The sequence below is a fragment of the Rissa tridactyla genome, chromosome 6, assembly GCF_028500815.1.
Source record: "Rissa tridactyla isolate bRisTri1 chromosome 6, bRisTri1.patW.cur.20221130, whole genome shotgun sequence".
NCBI classification, from domain to species: Eukaryota; Metazoa; Chordata; class Aves; order Charadriiformes; family Laridae; genus Rissa; species Rissa tridactyla.
In genome coordinates this window covers 30,729,565-30,749,369 of record NC_071471.1, presented here as the reverse complement: position 1 = coordinate 30,749,369, position 19,805 = coordinate 30,729,565, and the positions used below count along the sequence as shown (strand labels likewise).

The 19,805-nt window shown below is 64.2% G+C and overlaps 3 protein-coding genes across 4 annotated transcripts; all 3 read right to left on the bottom strand.

Moving 5' to 3' along the window:
• Positions 1 to 1,989: 1,989 nt before the first annotated feature.
• Positions 1,990 to 6,749, bottom strand: CHRNG (cholinergic receptor nicotinic gamma subunit). Its single transcript, XM_054207373.1, has 12 exons — positions 6,605 to 6,749; positions 6,062 to 6,201; positions 5,898 to 5,942; positions 5,578 to 5,687; positions 5,327 to 5,482; positions 4,963 to 5,060; positions 3,953 to 4,156; positions 3,587 to 3,701; positions 3,208 to 3,322; positions 2,687 to 2,891; positions 2,451 to 2,584; positions 1,990 to 2,368 (listed from the first exon to the last, which is right to left on the bottom strand). Exons 1-12 carry the CDS (start codon positions 6,645 to 6,647, stop codon positions 2,201 to 2,203), a joined length of 1,533 nt encoding a protein of 510 aa, XP_054063348.1. The 5' UTR covers positions 6,648 to 6,749; the 3' UTR covers positions 1,990 to 2,200.
• Positions 6,750 to 7,667: 918 nt separating this feature from the next.
• On the bottom strand, positions 7,668 to 11,860 carry CHRND (cholinergic receptor nicotinic delta subunit). Of its 2 annotated transcripts, none has more exons than XM_054207487.1 (12): positions 11,705 to 11,841; positions 10,877 to 11,065; positions 10,644 to 10,688; positions 10,433 to 10,542; positions 10,162 to 10,317; positions 9,812 to 9,927; positions 9,372 to 9,572; positions 8,918 to 9,029; positions 8,681 to 8,795; positions 8,263 to 8,464; positions 8,039 to 8,157; positions 7,668 to 7,950 (listed from the first exon to the last, which is right to left on the bottom strand). In XM_054207487.1, the coding sequence occupies exons 2-12, from the start codon at positions 11,009 to 11,011 to the stop codon at positions 7,768 to 7,770; spliced, it is 1,494 nt and encodes a 497-aa protein (XP_054063462.1). In that variant the 5' UTR covers positions 11,012 to 11,065; positions 11,705 to 11,841; the 3' UTR covers positions 7,668 to 7,767. The 2 variants fall into 2 exon arrangements, with proteins under 2 accessions (XP_054063462.1, XP_054063460.1); XM_054207485.1 differs by having other exon boundaries at positions 7,670 to 7,950; positions 10,877 to 11,022; positions 11,705 to 11,860.
• A 758-nt stretch (positions 11,861 to 12,618) lies between these two features.
• PRSS56 (serine protease 56) lies at positions 12,619 to 19,373 on the bottom strand. Its single transcript, XM_054206557.1, has 17 exons — positions 19,229 to 19,373; positions 18,268 to 18,429; positions 17,448 to 17,645; positions 16,844 to 16,897; positions 16,304 to 16,493; positions 16,101 to 16,209; positions 15,858 to 16,017; positions 15,569 to 15,711; positions 15,274 to 15,433; positions 14,964 to 15,152; positions 14,695 to 14,856; positions 14,484 to 14,547; positions 14,063 to 14,225; positions 13,492 to 13,669; positions 13,328 to 13,405; positions 12,920 to 13,026; positions 12,619 to 12,792 (listed from the first exon to the last, which is right to left on the bottom strand). Exons 1-17 carry the CDS (start codon positions 19,371 to 19,373, stop codon positions 12,619 to 12,621), a joined length of 2,436 nt encoding a protein of 811 aa, XP_054062532.1.
• Positions 19,374 to 19,805: the final 432 nt, after the last annotated feature.

Genomic DNA, 19,805 nt, shown 5'->3' with positions numbered 1-19,805 from the left:
CTTGATGGGGCATGGGCATGTGGGGCTTATGCTGGACTGGGGGGGCTTTTCCTCTCTCGCTGCACTCCCCCCAGCACCCCCCCAGCTCTAGCAGGGTGACCTGCAAGGTATTCTCCCACCGGCTCCTGCAAGACACATCTGCTGCCTGGGGCCCGTGGCATCCCAGCTGCTGCCTTTTTTGTTTTTGTCCTTGTCTCTGATGTGGTGATAAACCCCAGGGACCTCCCGAGGGCAGGTGAAACCACTGCTTGGGGATGGTGGAGAACACGGTCTCAGTTGTGTGCTCCTGGCAGGCTGGAAGAGCTCATCCCTTTCCAGTTGTGCTGTATGGACGTGCTGGGGACTGAGCTCTCCTGGAAGAAGCTGCAGGTCTGCGGAGTGGGGAGAAGTGGGTGACAGTCCCTGGCACTGCTCAGAGCCCCCTTGCCCTTGAGACTGGCAGCAGGGTGAGGAGGAGGCAGGAATCAGTGCGCCAGGCAAAGACAGACCAGAGCTCATTAATTCTGCACCTTCTTTGGGAGGGAGAGCCCAGGGGCAGGGGATATGCCTGGTGCTGTGGTTTGGGCAGCTGACAGCAGCTCCTGGCTCTCACAGGACACTAGGCCAGGGCAGCTTGTCCCTTCATCCGCTGTGGGGCTGGGGAGAGGATGTCGCTGTGGGGGAGCGGGGGTGCTGTGCAGGAGTACAGTGGCCCAGGACCTGGTTGCCTCACCCGAGTGCCCACAGGGCTGCCCCCATGGAAGGTGACCCAGGCAGGGGGACAGGAGGCAGGACCCAGCCAGGGCACTGGGTGCTTGGTGAGCTCCTCTGGGCACCCCTGCCTGTGTTGGTGGGCACCATCCCTGCCTGCTTCAAAGCACCAGCCTGGAGTGCCGAATCCACCCGGTCTCAGTGCTCTGGGTATCACGCACCTCCTGGGAATGGGGCAGGAAAAGCCACCTTGCAGAGAGCACGGGCAGGCTGGCACAGCTGGAGGGTGGCCCCTGGCTGTGACCAGGCTGCAGGCGTCCAAGAGGTGATGTCTCAGTTGCTGGGTGTTTGTCTGCCTCCTCCACCCATGCCCGTAGTGCCCTCACCTCTGGCAGGCAATGCCAGGCGCCAGTTGCAGGCAGTGGCCAACTGGTTTTCTCCCAGCAGCAGCAGAGGCAGCCGGTGCTGGGATGGTGAGGCTGATGGAGACACAGCATTTCCTGGAGCCGGGCGCTGGTGGTGTGAGCTGGACCACAGAGGAGCAGATGTTGCCCGCTGCTGCTCCCAGGCTGACCTCCCGCATCTCCCCCGCCAGCAGGGACAAAGCTGCAGGGGCCCCAGAGGTCAGTGAGGGGCACAGGGGGGACGCGGCTTTGCTGGGACGGGAGGAAGGGGCTGTGCTTGACAGAGATGATCCTGTGGGGCAAGGAGGGACGGAAGGGGAGGGAGTCATGTGATGATGCTTGTAGCAGGGTGGGGGCCAAGGGGCACCCAACTCTGAGGGGGTTTGGCTGCCTGGCGACCCAGGGTCTTCCCACCCCAAGTTGCTTGCTAGGGAGCAGAGACAGCAATTCGGCTGCCTCCAGGAGCCATGGCCGGGGCATAAACGGAGGGAGAAATTACCTGCCCCTAATCCCATTTGTGGCTCCATCGCTGCCCCAGGATGGGGGGCTGTATCCATGATTCCTGCCCCGTTGCCACCATTGTCATGGCAAGGGACGCCAAGGGCCCCATTTGCCCTGGTCTTGAAGGTGGGAATTTGCAGTGGGGTAATGTAGCTCTTGCTGCCAGTGCTGGTGCACGGCCCATCGGACGACTGACTCTGCTCCGGTTCCCTCGTCTTGTCTCTCAGTGTCCTTGTGGGGTGCTGGGACAGAACCATGTGGCATAGGGGTCTGTGGTCAGCCTGCATGGGTGACACATCCAGCCTGTCCGAGAGGGCTAACCCCATCAGTGGGCATGCAGCAATGATGCCACCAGTGATGCTCATGAGACTGCTGCGGGCTTTACTTCCATGTTCAGCACAAGCACAGCCACCCTGTGCTTCCCCCCTTCCCCGTCACCACCACTGCTGGGGGGTGGCAAAACCCCACCACCCCCAGTCCTCCTCCAGCGCTGTGCTTGGCACCAAGAGCTGCTGTGCCCACAGGGTTCTCAGCCGGGCAGGCTGGTCGGGGGACACCCAGCCCCTGGCTCCGGCGGCAGGAGGGCTGGGAGCTGCCTGTGGGCATCACTCTGGCAGGTACTGCTTGGGGTCCCCAGGAAAGGGCAGGGCGGGCGCCTGGTTGAAGTGAGCCATGAGGAAGATGCCGATGGTGCCGCACACGAAGAGGGAGGCCATGATGAGGAAGCAGACACGGTCGATCACCCGTCCCACCAGCATCCACTCTTCGCTCTCCTGCCAGTGGCACAGGGAGGGGGGTGAGGGCTGCCTCCGCTGCCCCCCATGAGGGTCCCGCACCGCCCTGGCTCAAACTCACACTGCTGAAGTTGTTCTGCTCCCGTGTGGCATTGGCAATGTAGTTGCAGGCGTCCACGCAGGCGCGGATCTCGGGCCCCGCTTCCTCCAGGCTCTGGCAGAACTCCTGGGCACTGCTACTATCCAGGCCACGTCCTATGGGCAGTGGAGCCGGCACAGTGGACACTGGTGAGCACATGGCCGCCTGGCACATCACCCAACCTTGTGGGGAGCTGCCAACCCCTCAGGCACACTCACCGATCTTCTCCAGAACAGTTTTCATCAGCCCATCCCTCTCCTTCTGCTTCTCAAAGAGCAGCTCGGTCCGGGCTTTCCAGAGCATGTACTCATCAGCTTTCACCATGAGCCCCAGGGAGCTGCGTCTCCGGGCGGCTCGTGGTGGCCCCGATGTCTCCTCTGGCATGTGCATGCCCAGGTAGTGGGGCAGGAGATGCAGGCACACCTGGGCACAACGTCACCCATGGGGACCTGACCCCCCAAACGCTGCCCAGGGCACCCAGTGGGTGTGATCAATTCCCCTCTCATCTCCTGGAGCATCCCCATGGGATACTTTTGTGCCACTGGGATGCTTGGTGTGTTGGCACCCGTTGCTCCCCAGTGTTTGGAGGGGTTTGGTGGCACACTGTGGTCCCTTAGGGACATCTTGGAGGTCCCTCTTTGTGCCAGGACTTGCACTCAGGTGTGAGAGACATAGCCTCTGTCCCCAAATACCCACCCCATTCCTCATGTGTAAGGGGTAGGGGGACAACGGCGGGTACCTGGCGCACTCTCTGGGACATGGAGTGAGTGTTGGGTGTTCTCAGTGAGACGTTGAGGACGATGACAGCATTCACCACAATCACCACTGTCACCACCATGAGGAAGGTCAGGTACCTGGGGAGGGGGCATGGGGCCTCACATGGGGCTGCTGAACCACAGGCTATGGGCATGTAAGATCCCTCTTGCTGCTCTCCTGGGCTGGAAACTGAGGACCAGCAGCGGGACACGGGCGTGTGATAGCCCTGTGCCAGCCCTGCCTGGGGGTTATTTCTGGGCCAGGCTCCTGTCCCTGGGCACTGGCTGCTGCACGGCACCCAGAGACCCCGCTGGCATGGTGTGGCAGCAGGGCTGGCACCCCCGTCCCGGTGCATCACTTACTTCCCGATGAGAGGCACAGCTTGGGAGGTCTCAGGCACCTTCTGGGCAATGAGGAAGAGGAAGACGGTCTGGGCCAGGAGGACGTTGATGGAGACGGTGCATTTCTGCCCACCCGCTGCCAAGGAAGGGGGGAAGGCAGAGGTTGGCACGGGGCGGTGGTGTGGGCATTGCCCTTCTTTGGCCAAGCCCTGCCACAAGACTTTAACTGTGAGGTACCTCAAAATTCACCACCACCCCCCTCAAATATCACAGGAGTGCATGGCACTGATGGTCCCCAAGCACAGAGGGACAATGAGCCCTTCCTCGCCTGTCCCTACCCACCTTGCACATCCCTGTGCCCTTCATGGGCATGACACCAGCATGTACCTTTGGCAGGCAGAAAGTAGACCAGCACAGCCATGGCGGAGATGAGGACACAGGGCACGATGATGTTGATGATGTAGAAGAGCGGCTTGCGCTGGATGATGAGGTAGAAGATGACCTGCTGGTACTGGGTGTCATCTGGGGTGAAGTGCTCCGAATTGATGATTTTCCGAGCGGGGCGGTGCTTGATGGCCCATTCACCATTCTCTGCCGTGTGGTGGTGCCACGTGAGTCCCACCACCCTGCTGGGGTTAATGGGGCTACCAGGCCCTTGGCCTGGGGCAGGGAGGAAGTGGAAGGCTGGTGCTTGGTGTGGACTTCATGGGGCACCCAGGCTGGGCACGGTGTGGGCAAAGGTGCTAGAGCTGCTGGGGAGGGGGATGAGAACTGCGGAGTGTGTCAGGTGCCTGGGCAAAATACCCCTAAAAGCTGTTGGAGGGGGCAGCTGAGCAGCTTTGAGGCATCTCGAGCTCCTCGGGGGCTCCCAGGGTGTTACATGGGGGGCTGGGGTACCCCCGTCTCCCTGTCCCCAGGGTGCCACAGGGGGAACCCGAGCGTGACGCTGGGTGACGGCGTGCTGTTTTTCCCCGCCGTCTGCGGGAGCGATAGATTTTTCCCAATCAAGATCGCAGCTCGGGCCGGTAATGAAAAAATAAATCTCACTGCCCGAAAAGCATTTTGTTCCTTCAATATGCAATTAAAATGTGATGGAAAACGTCATCGTTTGGCCGTGACAGCTACGTTCCCGGCATCAATCAAGCTCCCAGGAGCAGTGCTCTTCGGGAGCGGCTGCCAAGCGGCGAGAGCCTGGAGCTGGGGGAGCTGGGGGGGTTAGAAAAACAAATCTCTCCCGCACTCACGCTTCCACTAATAACTTAAGTGCAGAGGTAATGGCGGGAGCTGCTAATAGCCCCCGCAGCCCTGCTTTTGGCAGCCACCAGCATAGCACCAGACCTGTTGGGTGTCCCCCGTGGCAGGACGCTCTCATGCCACTGGGACAGCCACGGTGTTACCTGTGAAAGCCTCAGGGTCGATGGAGATCCACTCCACGGTCTGGCCTTCCTCCACCGTCAGCAGCAGGTTGATTTCGTTGGCGCTGTAGGTCTGGGACCTGGGGAAAGACGGGGGGTTGGCGGCACAGGCTGGCATGCACCAGGTCACGCCGGCCACCTCCAGCCCTGCTTTGGGGGGCTTGGCTTGGCCAAGGCGCCTCCTGCCACCAGTGAGGTGCCAGGGGACAGGTAGGTGGCACTCATCTGCCCTGGGGCTCATTGCCCTGGGTCAAAGGTAGACATCCCGTGTCAATCCCTTGTGTCCCAGCAGGACCCAACGGATGGCCCCGGCCATGGTGCCCGTGCGTGCCCAGCTGGTGCTCACTGGAAAACCATGGTGCAGTTCTGCCAGTCGAAGGGGAAATAGGTGACGTGGATGGAGCAGACGCTGCGGTAGATGGCGGGGGGCAGCCAATAGATGCTGCCATCGGGGGACACCAGCACATTGGTGTAGAGGGTGATTTCGAATGTCCCGTCGATGCTGCGGGGGAAAGGGTGGGCTCAGCCCCAAACCGTGCCTGGGGGGCTGCTGCCACTCCCTGTGCAGCGTTATGTCCCCATTGCCCCGTCACCTACTTGTTCTCCAGGACGATGTCGGGCAGCCAGACCATAGTGGAGGGCACCCGCAGCAGCTGGATGTTGTCATATTTCTCGGGGTCCCACCGCAGGCGATAATCAGACCATTGCTGGGGGGAGGGGAGCAAAGAGGGGGTTCACAGTGCTCCCTGAGGCAGGGGAGCTTGTGAGCTGCCTGTCCCATGCTGCGCCCAAAATGGGCTCAGTTGGGGGCACCCACAAAAAGGGGTGCTGATTACGGCGCCAACCCTCCACGGGGTGTCACCCTGAGATCCAAACGTGGCCCAGGGGGGGTCCTGTGTGGATGTAAGAGGTCTCACCATCTCGATCCAGACGTTGGTGGTGAGGGTCTCCTCCCGTTCGTTCTGACAAGGAAGGAAGGAAGCGGGGGGTGGTTTTAGCACCCTGCCCACCTCTGCCCCCTGCTCACATCTGGGGGCAAATCCCATCCCACTGTGGGGACCAGGGGAAGGGGGCATCTCACCAAGGAGATGAGGTTGGTGAGGGTGAGCTTGAGGGTGACATCGATGATCTGGTCCCCGCTCAGGGCTGGGCGCAGGTTCCGGTTGTAGTTGGTCATGAGGTCCTGGAGCAGCTTCTCCTCCTGATTCCTGCAGCTCACGCCTGGGGAGGGCGTGAGCCATGGGGGCACCCCGGGGTGGGGACGGTGGGGCCACCGATGCCCCAGGGACTTGCCAGTGAAGGTGGTGGGGGGATGGGGTGCGCATGGGGAGGGGATGCCCACGCGTGTGTTACTGTGGGTGTGCACACGCAGCTGTGCGTGCCTGACGGTGTGTATCAGCGGGAGAGTTATGCGTCCCCCCCATGTCCCCCCCACATCCCCCACTCTGCTCACCCCAGGGACCTCTCCAGGGCAGGACACGGGGACAGCAGGCTGCCAGTGTGGGGACAACCCGGTGGGACGGTGCACGGCACTGTACACCCATGGGTGACAAACCCCCAAGGGAAAACGCAAGGGACGACCGGGTGCCCCCCCAGGCCTCCCCCCTGGGCGGACAGCCCTTACCTGCCAGGGCGCAGAGGGCAAGGAGGAGGCTGTGGCAGCGCATGGCGGTGGCGCAGGGGCTGGGGCTCCACTCGTTCGCCTGCGCGGCGATGTTCTGGGCCTGGCGCCCGGTGGGACAGGACAGCTGTCCCCCGCCACCGTCAGCTGTTCCCAACAGCCACAGGGGCCAGGGAGGGACGGGGGACCACCCACCCTACCCCCGCCCCCCCTGCTAGTGGGGTGATGCCGGTTTGCTGGGAAGCTGCTCTGGCATTTTGTGCCAGGGGGCTTGGAATTGGGTCTGGGGGCAAAATGAGCTCCGTGCCTTGGTTTCCCCATGTCCCGCAGAGAGGGATGCATCTCCCTGCAGTGGAAACCCAGGCGCCCATGGGTCATAGCGAAGGAGTGCCTCCTGCAAGCACCCCCAGGAGTGCCCTGTTCCCCCTGCCGTGGCGATGGCTGTCCTCAGGGTGTAGGGTGGGGAAGGAGCAGGCAAGACCCACCATGTCAGCCTGGGGAGTGATGCCCGCCTTGGCAGTCCAAATCCTGCCAGGGTCTGTGTAGGGGGGCCAAGGGGGGGAATGAGATTCCTGGCGCAGCAGAGAGGATGTGACAGCTGTCCCAGGCCACTGCCGGTGGGGGGGATGTCAGCTGTGCTCCCTGAAACCGGAGCCTTGTCATTCCGCTGCTGAGCTGGGGAAGGAGATATCCTTCTCGGTCCCCAGCCGTGATGGGGTGTGCCAGGGGGGACACTTGTGGGTCTGGCTGGGGGGGCGATGGGGACGGTGGGCAATGTGGGCACTAATGGCATCTCTGCCCACTGCAGTGGGTCTGCAGGGGATGGTGCAATGCTGGGGGGAGATCCATCCCGTTCCCCAGCCCATTCTGTCCTGAGTGCCCAGCCCCGTGGGCATAGCAGGGCTGGTACCACCACATCCCCTCTGGGAAACACTCTTCCAGCCACAGCTGAGGACCACCGTGCTCAGGACACCCAACAGCACCCATTTCCTGTGTGGGCATCACCCTTCCCAAGGCACACACAGTGCTCAGGTTGGGCACTGTGCCGGGGGGGGACATTGAGAGCAGCCACCAGCTCAGTGCCCCACAGTGGGAAGTACCCAGCTTTATTTTCCCAAGCCAAGTCAGGTGAGTGTGGGGCTGGCACATGGCACCCCCACACACCCCTAGGTGAAGCGCTTGTTCTCCTCCCGGTAGTCGTAGGGGTCTCCTGCGAAGGGCAGCGGTGGGGGGTGGTTGTAGATGCCCACGAGGAAGATCCAGAGCGTGCCCACCACCAGCATGGGGGTGATGAGGAAGAGGCAGAGGCGGTCCAGGGTCCGGGCCACGCGGTTCCAGTTGTCCTTCTCCTGGGGAAGGAGCCGGGAGCCGGGCAGTGGGGGGCACAGCAGGCACAGGGAGCCCCTCTGCCCCCCGCCATGTGTCCACAGCCCCCACCTCGTTGTAGCTGTTTTTCTCCCGCATGTGCTTGACGATGAAGTTGGCACCATCAATGACAGGTTTTATGTGCTCATAGAGCTGCTCCTCGCCTGTGTCCGTGCCCAGCGGCGCCAGACCTGGGGGCGAGGAAGGTGGTGAAATGGGCTCTGAGGGGCTGCCACCCCTGGAGACCCCCGCTCCGCTGCCCTTCCCCATGTCCCCACAGAGGGCCCGAGGCTCACGTGCAGGGGTGACGCGGCTGGCCAGCCCATGCCGCTCCGACTGCTTCTCGAACATGAGCTCACTGCGGGACTTGACGCTGAAGTACTCCTCTGCCTTGGCGATGTAGCCGGCCGAGCTGCAGCGCCGGATGCACGGGGCGCTGGCCGGGCTCTCGGCCGGCTGCGACATGCCCAGCAGGCGAGGCAGACTCTCAAGGAAGACCTGAGACACAGGAGGGGATGTCAGGTCCCTTGGCCACCCCTTCGGGACACCTTTTCCCCACCTTCTGCCCTCAACCTGGTCACGCAATCCCTTGGGGTGGTGCAGGTGGGACATCCCAATGCAACGCTGGGGCTGTGCTTTTTGCCCCCCTCTGTGGGGCACGGTACCACTCCTGCACCCACCAGGTGACCCACCTCAGCCCAGCACCCCACTCACCTCTTTGACCCAGTCGGACATGATATGGGTGCTGGGGGTGCGGAAATGGAAGTTGAGGACCACGACGCAGATCATCACCACAGCCGTCACCAACAGCATGATGAAAAGAAGGTACCTGTGGGGGACACGGATGTGGGGCTGGTATTGTCACAGGGGCTGGGCACAGGCAGAGCTGCCCTCTGGCACCCTGGGGACCCTGCGATGTCCCTGCTGCACCCAGCGGTGCCCAGGACTCACTTGCCAATGAGGGGTATGGCGTGAGAGGTGGCAGGCAGGCGCTGGGAGATGAGCAGAAGGAAGACGGACTGGGCCAGGAGCACCGAGATCACCAGGGTCATCTTCTCACCACCTGGAGAGCAGGTGAGCTCAGAGAAAACCCTGCACCATGTCCCCCTCCCAGTGCCAGGATTGCCCTCCCCGTGTCCCACTATACAGTGCCCCATATAGGGTTTTCTATTATGGGGGTACCCCAGGGTGCCACATGGGCTATCCTTTGCCCAAGTGTGACCCTGCCAGGATGCCAGCGTGCTGGGTTGATGGTGTCTTGCGTGAGGGACTCCCAGTACCAGAATGTCCCCATGCTGGGTATTGGGGTGTCCCCATACCCCAGGACCTGGTGCAGGTGTGGGACATGGAGGTGCTCCATGGGGTAACCCCCAGACCCAAGGTGGGTGTCGTGGGGCCCACTCACTGTCGGCAGGCAGGTAGAATACAAGGATGGCCATGAAGGCGATGAGAATGCAGGGTGTGACGATGTTGATGACATAGAATAGCGGTTTGCGCTTGATGATGAGGTAGAAGGTGATGTCCTGGTGCTCGCTGCTCTCAAGGGGGTTTTCAGGGTGGATGTTCTTGCGGGCCGGGCGGTGGATGATTTCCCATTCCCCATTCTCTGCCAGGGCACATGGGAGGGCACATGGGAGAGCACATGGCATGCGAGGCACCCGCCATGCCCATCCTCACCAGTCCCACCAGCACCCGGTTTCCCCATCCTGGGTCTGGGTAGCTCCAAGCCTGGTGGGATGGGCACCAGGGTGTCTCCATGGCAGGGTGCCCCAATGTCAGGGTGCCCCCGAGCCCCGTACAGGGTGTCCTGCTGCCACAGAACACAGCAGAGAGCACAAGCATTACCCGTGAAGCCTTCGGGGTCGATGATGATCCACTCCACGGGGTAATCCTTGCCGGTCTCCGGGTCACTATCCGTCTTCAAGTGCATGTTGATCTCCAGGGCACTGTATGCCAGCGAACTACTCCGTGGCCAGTGGGGACAGGCAGTGAGTGTCTGTGCCTGCTGCCTGTTACCCACCATCCACCCACCCTGACCTCCAGCATGATGGACTCAGGCCACCAAGTCGCCTGCAAACCCCACCTTACTGTGCCCCAACAGCAAGTGAAGTCGCTGGCAGCAGCAGGCCCCGCAGGGGGCTGGGATGCCCACCCTGCCACCCGCCCCTGCCCTGCCCCAGCCTGCCCCCCGGCACCTGAATTTGAGGGTGCAGTTCTGCCAGTCGAAGGGGAAGAAGTCGACATTGATGGGACAGGTGCTGCGGAAGATGGCGGGTGGCAGCCAGTAGACGGAGCCCGTGTTGTAGATGAGGACGTTGCAGTAGTAGGCGATCTCGAAGAGCCCATCGTTGCTGCACCGGGTGAGAACCAAGGTGATGGCAGGGCTGGTGCGGGGCAGGGGAAGCCCCGGGCATGCACTGGGTACAGCTCGGGTGATATAGGGGGGGAAACTGAGTCACGGCTCACTTGTTCTCCAGGACTATCTCAGGCAGCCACAGCATGTCTGGCGGCAGGCGGAGCACCTCGATGTCCCCAAACTCAGACTTGTTCCACTGCAGGCGGTAATCAGTCCAGCCCTGGAAGGGGGAATCCCTAGGTCACCCCCTCACCATGCTGGCCCACCCCATTGACCGTGCCTCGGGGCACAACTGATACCATGACGCCTGTCTCTACTCACGTGTTCAAGCCATACGTTGGTGGTAAGCGTCTCATCCACCTCTTTCTGCAATGACAGCGTGGGACAGTGAGATGCCAGGGCCATGCCCAGCTGCCTTCCCCTCCACAGCCTGGGATCCCCAGCCCTCACCAGTTTGGGGCAGTGGCCCCAGGGCTCCCCCCCACCGAGCCAGCCCTGGGGGTGAGGCATGGCTGGAGCTCACCCCACGGTAGGCACTCCCTGCTGGGGCTCACCAGCGAGATGAGGTTGGAGAGGGTGAGGGCCAGGTAGACGTCCACAACCTCATCGATGGAGACAACGGGGCGCACCTCCTTGTTGTAACCCTTCTCCTCGAAGAGGTGGTGGATGAGCCGCTCCTCCTGGTTCATGCAGAGCCCGCCTGGGGGTGTGGGGTCAGGCAAACCAGGGGGCTAAGGGGGTTACTGGGCCCAGTGACACCCCAGAGGGATGTTTGGTGAGGACAGGGTGACGTAAGGATGAAGGAGACAGGAGGAGGCCAGGACACTGCATGTCTGTGCTGCACAGGGGCACGGACATGGGACGTGCAGCAATGACACACATGTGTAGGTACGTGAGCACACGCGGGTATGGGACAAGGATATGGGCATGGACACAGAGGGACACACAGATACAGACCCAGCACACACACGGCCACGCAGACATGAGACACTTGGGTAGAGACGCGATGGCACTGTGCACGTAGGTGAATGCACACACAGAGGCACACATGGACCCAGTGTATGCAGGGACACGTGGCCATAGATGTGGCGTCACTGTGGACGCAGACAGGCACACAGAGGGACACACAGACACAGCAACACTGTGCACAGACAGACGCACAGCCAGCCCAGGCAAGGACACGGCTCTGGGTGGCACAGCCAGGACAGAAGCGCGGGGGATGCTCAGTGATAGGACTCTGCCAGGCGATACCCAAAATGCAGCCCTGGGGACACTTGCGACCAGCTTGGACCCTGCCACCCCACCAACCCCATCGAGAGGATCCAGAACCCCCCCCCAGCAACGGAGCAACCCCGTGCCCAAGACCCTGGGTCCCCGCTCACCCGACAGCAGCAGCGCCCCGAGCAGGGCCAGCCACCCCGGCTGGTCCCCCATTCGGTGCCGGCGGTGCCCTCGCGCAGTGCCAGGCCCTGGCCACCTCCCTGCCTGGCCTGGCCCAGCGGATGTCCGGCTGTCGGCCGGAGCGGGAGATGGATGGTGCCAGGTGCTGAGGGGGAAGGGTGCCGGCACTGGACACCCGCTCCCACCCCTCTCTTCCGGCACCCCCCACGCCCGGAGAAGGGGAGATGGGCAGGCACAACTGGCCTTGCCGGCCCCACGGGTGTCAGCCCATCACCCTGCATCCGGGCACCCCAGCATGGGCATTGCCGGGCACTGGGAGGAGCAGTCCCTTCCCCACGCCACGCTGCTCGGGGGTGGCAGGCTCCCCCCGAGCAGGAGAGGTTGGTACCCACCGATGCCCAGGGGCAGGAACCGAGGGTGGGGGCGTTGCTTTGGGGGACAGGGGAATGGGAAGGGGGATGCAATGGGATGTCATATCCCCCATGAAAAGTCCCCCCGCTGGTGCCCGCCTTGCTGACACTGCGTGGCACAGCACTTGCTTCACACTTGCCAGCAACTGGAAAATAGAGCCCTTCTTTATTGAAAAATAAACCTTTCTCTGTACAAATAAATAAGAGCCTCTGGGGGAAATGGGGCAGGCTTGCCAAGGTTGGGGCCCGGGGGGAGAGGAGGGCTGTAATCACAGTCTGAGATAGTCCAGGTGTCCCCCAGCACCCCATTGCCCTCGGGGGGTCGGGCAGTGCTGGAGGGATGAGGGAAGCCGAGGCATGACGGGGGACAAAAGGGTGGAAGAGCCTGAGCTGGGGAGGGGGCTGTGTTTGAAGTACATGAGAGACCCCTGCCCCAGCGCCCCATCCCCATGCTGGCATGGCGCCCCAGGGCACCGCAGGCGCCACTAGGTTTTCAGTGTCTCGAGCGCCAGAGCGACAAGGCCGGGCATGCTGCGGGCCAGCGAGTCGCTCTCCAGCCCCACGAGGCCAGCAAAGGCCGTGGGGCGGCCCCCCACCGTGGCCCGCACCTGCGCCCGGTACAGCCCCTTGCCGTTTTTGGAGCTCAAGTCCACCAGGATCTGTGGGGAGATGACAACACCATGAGACCCAGGGAGGTCAAGGGCATGGCGGGATGGTGATGGTCTGGGGGTGGCACCACCTGGCTGCTGGGGCAGGGGTCTCGGAGCAGCTGGACGGGACACTCACCTCCTGGAAGGTCATGGCCAGGTCTGTCTCGGGCACCCGCAGCACCCAGGCGTACAGCTCCCGCACCGCACCCACCCGCACCACCGACTCATTGAGGCCGGGGCAGGCTGCAGCCCCGGGGACGGGCAGGAGAGAGATGGAGGGGGGGACGTCAGGGGTATGCTGAGGACTGGGACAGGTCACAGGGGCACCGTGCTGCTGCCCACCCCGGGGAGGAGCACCCATGCTCTGGGGACGCTGAGGAGCAGGGGCAGAGGGTCGCTGTGGAGGGGGGTATGGCCGAGGGCTGTCCCACTGACATGCGACAGCCAGCCCTGGGACAGGGGTGCGAAGCCGAGGCCAGGCTTGCCAATGTCCCCATGGTGGCAGGTGGCATCCTGCAGTGGCCAGGGGCTGTGGGGTGCTTACCTCTGCCTGCGCCTGCCTCCTCCTCCACCCCTGGCAGCTCCGTGGGCACCAGCTCGCGTTTCTGCCTCGGTGCGGACCCTGCCAAGGGGAGAGGTTTGAAAACCTTGGTGGGGACATGGCCAATGGGCACTGCCTGGGCATGGATGGACATCCCACTGGCCCACCGGCCCCAGTCCCCCCAGGCTCCCAGGGCTCACAGCTTGTTGCAGGTGTCCCCGCCAGCTCTGCAGGTGCCCATCGTGGCTCCGTGCCTTCAAGAGGAGTGCCAAGGTCCAGCTCTGCCCGCAGCTGGGCAAGGAAGGCTCGTCCTTGTCCCACCAGCTCCTCCACCGGCTCCTCACCCTGCTGAAGGGAAGCGGGGACAGGGTAAGCAGTGGGGCACCCATGGGGCACCCATGCGCAGTGGCAGAGCACCGGGCACAGCTGGTGTCGGATGGGGCACTGGGACATGCAACAACTTTATGGCTGTGTTGGGTCAGATCCTAAGCTGCGGGGTCAACCCGTGGCTGGCACTGCACTGGTTGGACTGGGAGCACTGGTTTCAGCTGGGCAGGGGGAGATGCCCCTTCTGTGGTAGCAGAGTGGGAGATGCAGAGAGAACTCTGTGGCTGCACAGGGGACAATGGGCCCAAGGGATGTCACAAGGGGACACAGGAGGACTGCTGGGCTTTCATCCCTGGTGGCACTATCACCAGAGGAGCAGGGGCTCTCCCCAGCCCGTTCCTCCCCAAATACCTGCAAGAAGAGCCACGTCTCCCCGGAGAGCTGCCCGCTGTCCAGGGTGGGTGCCAGGGGGCTGCCCCCTGCCATGGCCCTCAGCGCCTCCACCCAGTCCTGCAGCCGGGGTCCCACGGTCCCGAAGATCCCTGCAAAGGGGGGTGGCCACCCGGCCCCCCGCCTGCAAGCACAGCAGGGTGAGCTCAGGCAGGCGCCCCGTGGCACCCATCCCCTGGGCAGTGCCACCCCCTGCCCTGCGCAGCCCTGGTGGGATCTGGGTGGCCCTGGGCACCCTGTGGGTCCGTGTCCGCCTCCCTCTGGGTGTGCCCTGGCTGCAGGAAGAGTAGGATCCCAATGCTGTCCCCAAAAAGCCATGTCAGTGCCCACAGGTATCTTGCCACCAAACCCTTTAGTCGCCCTGTGGCCCACCATGCCTTACCTGGTTGGGGGTCTCCGGGGTCCCTCTGCTGTGGGGCTGGGCTGCCCCCCTGCCACAGCCAGGCCTGTGGGGACGAGAAGGGAACAGGAAGGACGAGGGGTAGGGGAGCCCCACGGGGGTGCCAGGGCAGGCTGCTCGTTACCCAGCCACCAGCATGGGGGACACTGATGGGGCCCCAAGCAGGCATGGGGTGGCGCAGCCAGGAGGGTACCTGGGGCATCCCTGCGGATGCGGTGGGAGAAGAGATGCCCGTAGATCTTGCCCAGGAGCTGGGGCAGGGTGCGGGTGAGGAAGGAGAAGTCGAACTGGTTTCGGATGAAGTCCCCAGCCCGGCGCAGGAGATCCACCAAGGTCTGGGCGTAGGAGTGCAGCTCTGCAGATGCAGGGGGAGAGCCATAGCCCCGGCACCGCACCAGACCCACGCCACCAGAAATGGGGTCCCTCCCTGCGCCCCCACCCCAACACGACCCCTTGGCTCACCGCATCGCCTTGTCCTGGCGCGGCAGGTCTCCTCGGCCAGGCGGGCACAGGTGGCCCGGCCCTGGGGGTCCCGGCAGGACCCGGCGTAGAAGGCACAGAGGCGGGTGCGCTCGGGCGGCTGCTGCTCGGGGGGCAGCTGGGCCAGTGCCAGCAGGTCGAAGCAGCTCGGTTCCCGGCTGCCAGGGGCGGCTGCAAGGGCACCGGGGCTGCCATGAGGTGCTGAGCCCTTCCCTGGGGCGATACATCCCTGCAGCATCCCAGGCACCCACGGCCGGCCCTGTTTCCCCCTGGCACGGCCGGTGGCACTCACGGTCCATCTGGAGGCTGAGCCAGTCCACGAAGGCAGCGACACGGGTGTAGACGCCCGGTTTGCCCCGCTCACCGCAGCCATCACCCCACGAGGTGATGCCGTAGAGGATGAAGTGGTGCGAGGAGGGGTCTTGGCATGCCAGCGGGCCCCCCGAGTCACCCTGGGGGGGATGCCTATGTGTCGGTTGGAGGTGGGACCCTGACAGCGCTGCTGGGCTGCAGTGCATGCCCAGCACCACGTGCCATGAGAGATTTTTTGAGTTTTGGGTCTAGCAGACCCCAGCCCTGGGCATTACCTGGCAGGAGTCGATGCCCCCAGACAAGTACCCGGCACAGAACATGGCGCTGGTGAGCAGATCCCTGCCCAGGGCACCCCGGCATGTCTCCTGGCTGAGCAGGGGCACCCGCGCCTCCATCACCACGTCGGCTGCCGGCCCCTCTGCCAGGCAAGACACCCGTTACAGGGTGCCCCATGCCCAGGGACCCCCCTCTCTTCTGCATCCCCCTGCCCTGGCTTGGTGCATCGGCACTGGGCACCGAGGGGGATGCTCCGTAGACCCCCATGGGTGTCAGGGTGGCACCTACCTTCATAGAGGGACCCCCAGCCCGCGATGTAGCAGGCAGTGCCCGGGCTTGGCTCCACAGGGCTACTGGGCAGGCAGACAGGGCTGATGGTGGGCGAGGGGGCCAGTGGTGCCGCCAGCTCCAGCAGTGCCAGGTCCCCGTGAAACGTCTTGGGGTTAAACTGGAAGGAGACAGGGGTGTTGGGGTGGGGGGGGAGTCTGGGGCGTGCACAGGGAGGTTGAGGGGGTGCCCATCTCCACCGACCTTGGGGTGAGGCAGGATGCGCCGGACGGGCACTGCCCTCTCGCCCGCATCCAGCTTGCCCAGCTCATGGTCGCCCACCACCACCGTCCACGCCAGCTCATTCCGGTTCCTGGCAGGATGGGGGGCAGCGAGTTAGGGGGGTGTAAGGCTGCCCTCCCTCTGCAGGGACAGCATCCCTACACTGCCGTGCCCCCCCACCATACCCGGCGAAGCAGTGCGCCGCGGTGAGGACCCAGGAGCGCCCCACCAGCACCCCTCCGCACATCAGCTCCCCGTGGAGCCGCACCGACACCAGCCAGGGCCAGGCCCCCCGTGGGGCCGCGCTGCCACCCATGATCCGTCCGCGGGGGGCCGTGGTGTTGGCTTGGGGGCCCCCACGATGTCCGCAGCTCCCTGGGGGACAAAGCCGGGGTGAGAGGGGCGGTCCCACAGCCCCGCTCCTGGGATGCCCCCTCTCCCAGGCGGGCATGGGGTGGCTGGGCACAGCGGTGCTGGGATGGCCATGGCAGGCAGAGGGGGTGGTGGGCGACCCCCGAGGAGGGGGTCAGGCCGCGCCGGGCGCGCTGTCAAGCCTCATCGTGCTCACGGAGGCGAGCGGGCGGCGGGCCGGGGGCACCCCGCAGCCCGGCAGCTGCCGACGCTAACCTCTGCCCCCTGGCCCAGCAGGCAGCCGGGGGGCTGGGGGCGCCTGCCGGCTTGAGGGGGTGGGGTGGTGTGGGCACCGCGGGGCCACCCCGGCTCACCTGGCATTGCCGCCTCTGCTGGTGCATTGGGGCCCGGGGCTGCAGCTTCCATCCCTACAGGGACAGGTTGTCATGGCATGTCACTCCCACCCCCCCGACCCTCCCGATACCACCACCATGTCCCTGCTGTCCCCAATTCTTGCTGGCTCCTCTCAGTGTCCCCCAGATCCCCATCATCCTGAACAAGCACCCCCATCCCCCCCTCGGTGTCCTTGTCAACCCAGTGCCTCAGTGATCCCAGTCTCTCTGTCACCCCCCTCGCCCTGTTCCCCCACACTCCCGTCTTCCACCCCAGGTTCTCCATCACCCCTCAACGCCCTGTCCACCCCAACTTGCTCCATCCGTCCCAGTGCCTCTATCCCTCAAATCTCCGCACCTCACCCCAGATCCCTCCATGCCCCTCCATCTCCCCATCCCACCAGAGATCCCCCATCACCCTACTGTACCCCCACCTCCCCGGTCTCCTCACCCAGCACCCCCTGTCACCCCCAGTGCCCCATATCCCCTCCTGGCAATCCCAGGCATCCCTTGGGACTGCCCCATTTGTTATTGTAGGGTCTCCCCTCTCCAGGAGGAGCCAGGGGCGATGTGGGTGCCCACTCACGGCACTCCTGGAGGCGGTGGCGGCAGAGCCGGGCGCTGAGCGGGGCGCAGGTGTGCTGGGCCCCCTCGGGTGGACACAGGCGCTGGTAGGGGGCACAGGCCTGGCTCAGTGCCCAGTTGCGCTGGGCCAGTTCGGGCAGCGCCTGGGCATCCAGCAGGGCCTGGCAACTGGGTGGCATGGCGGGGGGCACGGCTGGCGCTGCAAGGATAGCAAAGGGCTGTGGGCATCCCCATGTCCTCCCTGCCCACCTCCGCCCAGGCCACCCTGGGATCTGCTTTGGGGTGGGTGGGAAAGGGGCGTGATGGGGCTGTGGTGTTGGCATATTTTGGTAGGTTCTCCTGGGTGCTGGGATATGTTTTTGGGGAGATCTCTGAGAAGGAGACAAGGGATTAGGTAATGTTTTAGGTAGGGTCCAGGTGACTTTTGGGTAGGATCTAGAGAAGGTGGGAAACTGCCTGGTTAGTGTCTCTGAGTGGTGTTTGGGTAGGGTGTCTAGCAGTTAGGGATATGTTTGAGGCTGGGCGCTGTTTTGGTAAAGCCTATAGGGTGAAGCCTATAAAGGCGCTGTTTGGGTAGGGTCTTGGGGTGTCATTTTGGTAGGGTTTCTAGGGGATGAGGTTGGTAGGGACCCAAAGAAATATTTGGGAAGTGTTTCCGGGCATGGATCTATGTTTGGGTAGGATCTCCTGGGCATGGGGTGGTATTTGGATAGGGACCCGTGGCAGCATTTGGGTAGGGACCCCACGCAGTACTTGGATGGGTCTGTTTGGGTATGGTCTCCCGGGGATGGGGCAGTGGGGGTCATGGGACCATGACTCACGTGGGCAGCGGCGGGTGAGGTTGGCGCAGGGCGGGAAGAGGCAGGGGGCACAGAGCCCGCAGGCGCCCTGCTGCCGCTGCTGCTCGGCCAGCGCTCGCTCCAGTGCCAGCAGCGCGCTCCTCAGTGCCGCCTCCAGCACCAGCGTCCCCCGGCTCGATAGCGCTGCCGGGCACATGCAGGGTGCTCAGACCCCCGGTGCCCCCACCACTGACCCCACCGTGACCACAGGGTGCCCCCAGCCCGCCTGTGCCTGTGCCCCGGTATGGCCATAGTGGGTATGAGGCTTGGCATGGCCTGTTAGCATTGCCTAGGGTGACAGGCATAAGTGTCACCTCCCTGATGGGGTTGGCACATGGGTACAGGGTGTTTGCCCGGGTCTGTGTGTGCCCGTTGTATGAGGAGACCCTGTGAGCACACACGTGGGCATGCAGCGGGGTGTGAGCCCGGGCGGCTGTCCCCATGTGTGTCTGTGTGCGTGTACCTCGGTGCACACAGGTGCCTGCACCGTGGGCGCACACTTGTGTGCCCGTGTCTGCATGTCCCTGCATGTGCCCATGTGTGTGCAGTCCTGTGCATGACCTGCGTGTGCATCCCCATGTGTGCCCGTACCTGTCCCCACCTGTCCCCACCCACAGCCACCCTCCTGCTGGCCATGCCAGGGCAGAGGGTCCCCCGGGGCTGGCACAGGTACTGAGGCAGGAGGGAGAACTGGCAGCTGTGGGGCATGAACACACCACTCCCTGAAACCCTGGTGTCCCCAGGTGCCATGGGCAGCGCTTGCCAGCCAGTCCAGGCAGCGTGGGCATGCCCCAGGGGCTGGAGGGCTTTGCCAGGGACCCAGGCATCCTGTTTGCCCTTCCCCACTTCCTGAGAGTGAATCTAGGAGTCCTGGCTCCTACAGCCGCCCCGTCCGCAGCCAAACCCTCCCGCAAAGATGACCCTGTCCCCGTGCCCCACTGACCTTGCAAGACGCTGGCCGGCATGGGGTACAGCCCCTGGCCCAGGGGGGCTCCCCCCGCCAGCTGCAGCAGCATCAGCAGCAGCGCCGGGGGGACCAGGTGGACCCCGAGGAGAGCGCCCCGCATCCTCTTTCCTCTTCGCTCCATCCCCTGGCGGGCAAAGGGGGGCAGGAGGGGGGAGCCCCCGAAATGCCCGAGGCGGGCGAGGAGGGATGGATATATACAGTGCCCCCCGGGCGGTGGGAGGAGAGAGGGGCCGGGGGAGCACAAACAGGCGAGTTCATTAATGTCGCGCCAAGATGCCAGCTCGGGGCGGGGGGTGGCGGGGGGGGCGCAGCCGGGGCTTCAATGCCGCCTTTGTTCGACGGGGCCTCCGGGCGGGCAGCATCAGACGGGCGCTGCGCTCCGGCGCTGCCCGCGGCCCTTGATCATTTTCACGCCAAGCCCCGGCCGCGCCACCCTCCCTCCTGCGGGCCCCGGGCGGGGGGCGAGGGCGGGGGGGGGGACAGCGGGCGGGTGGGAACGCACGGGCCGGCTGCGGGGCGCGGGGGCCCCGGGCCCGGCGTGGGAGACCCGCCG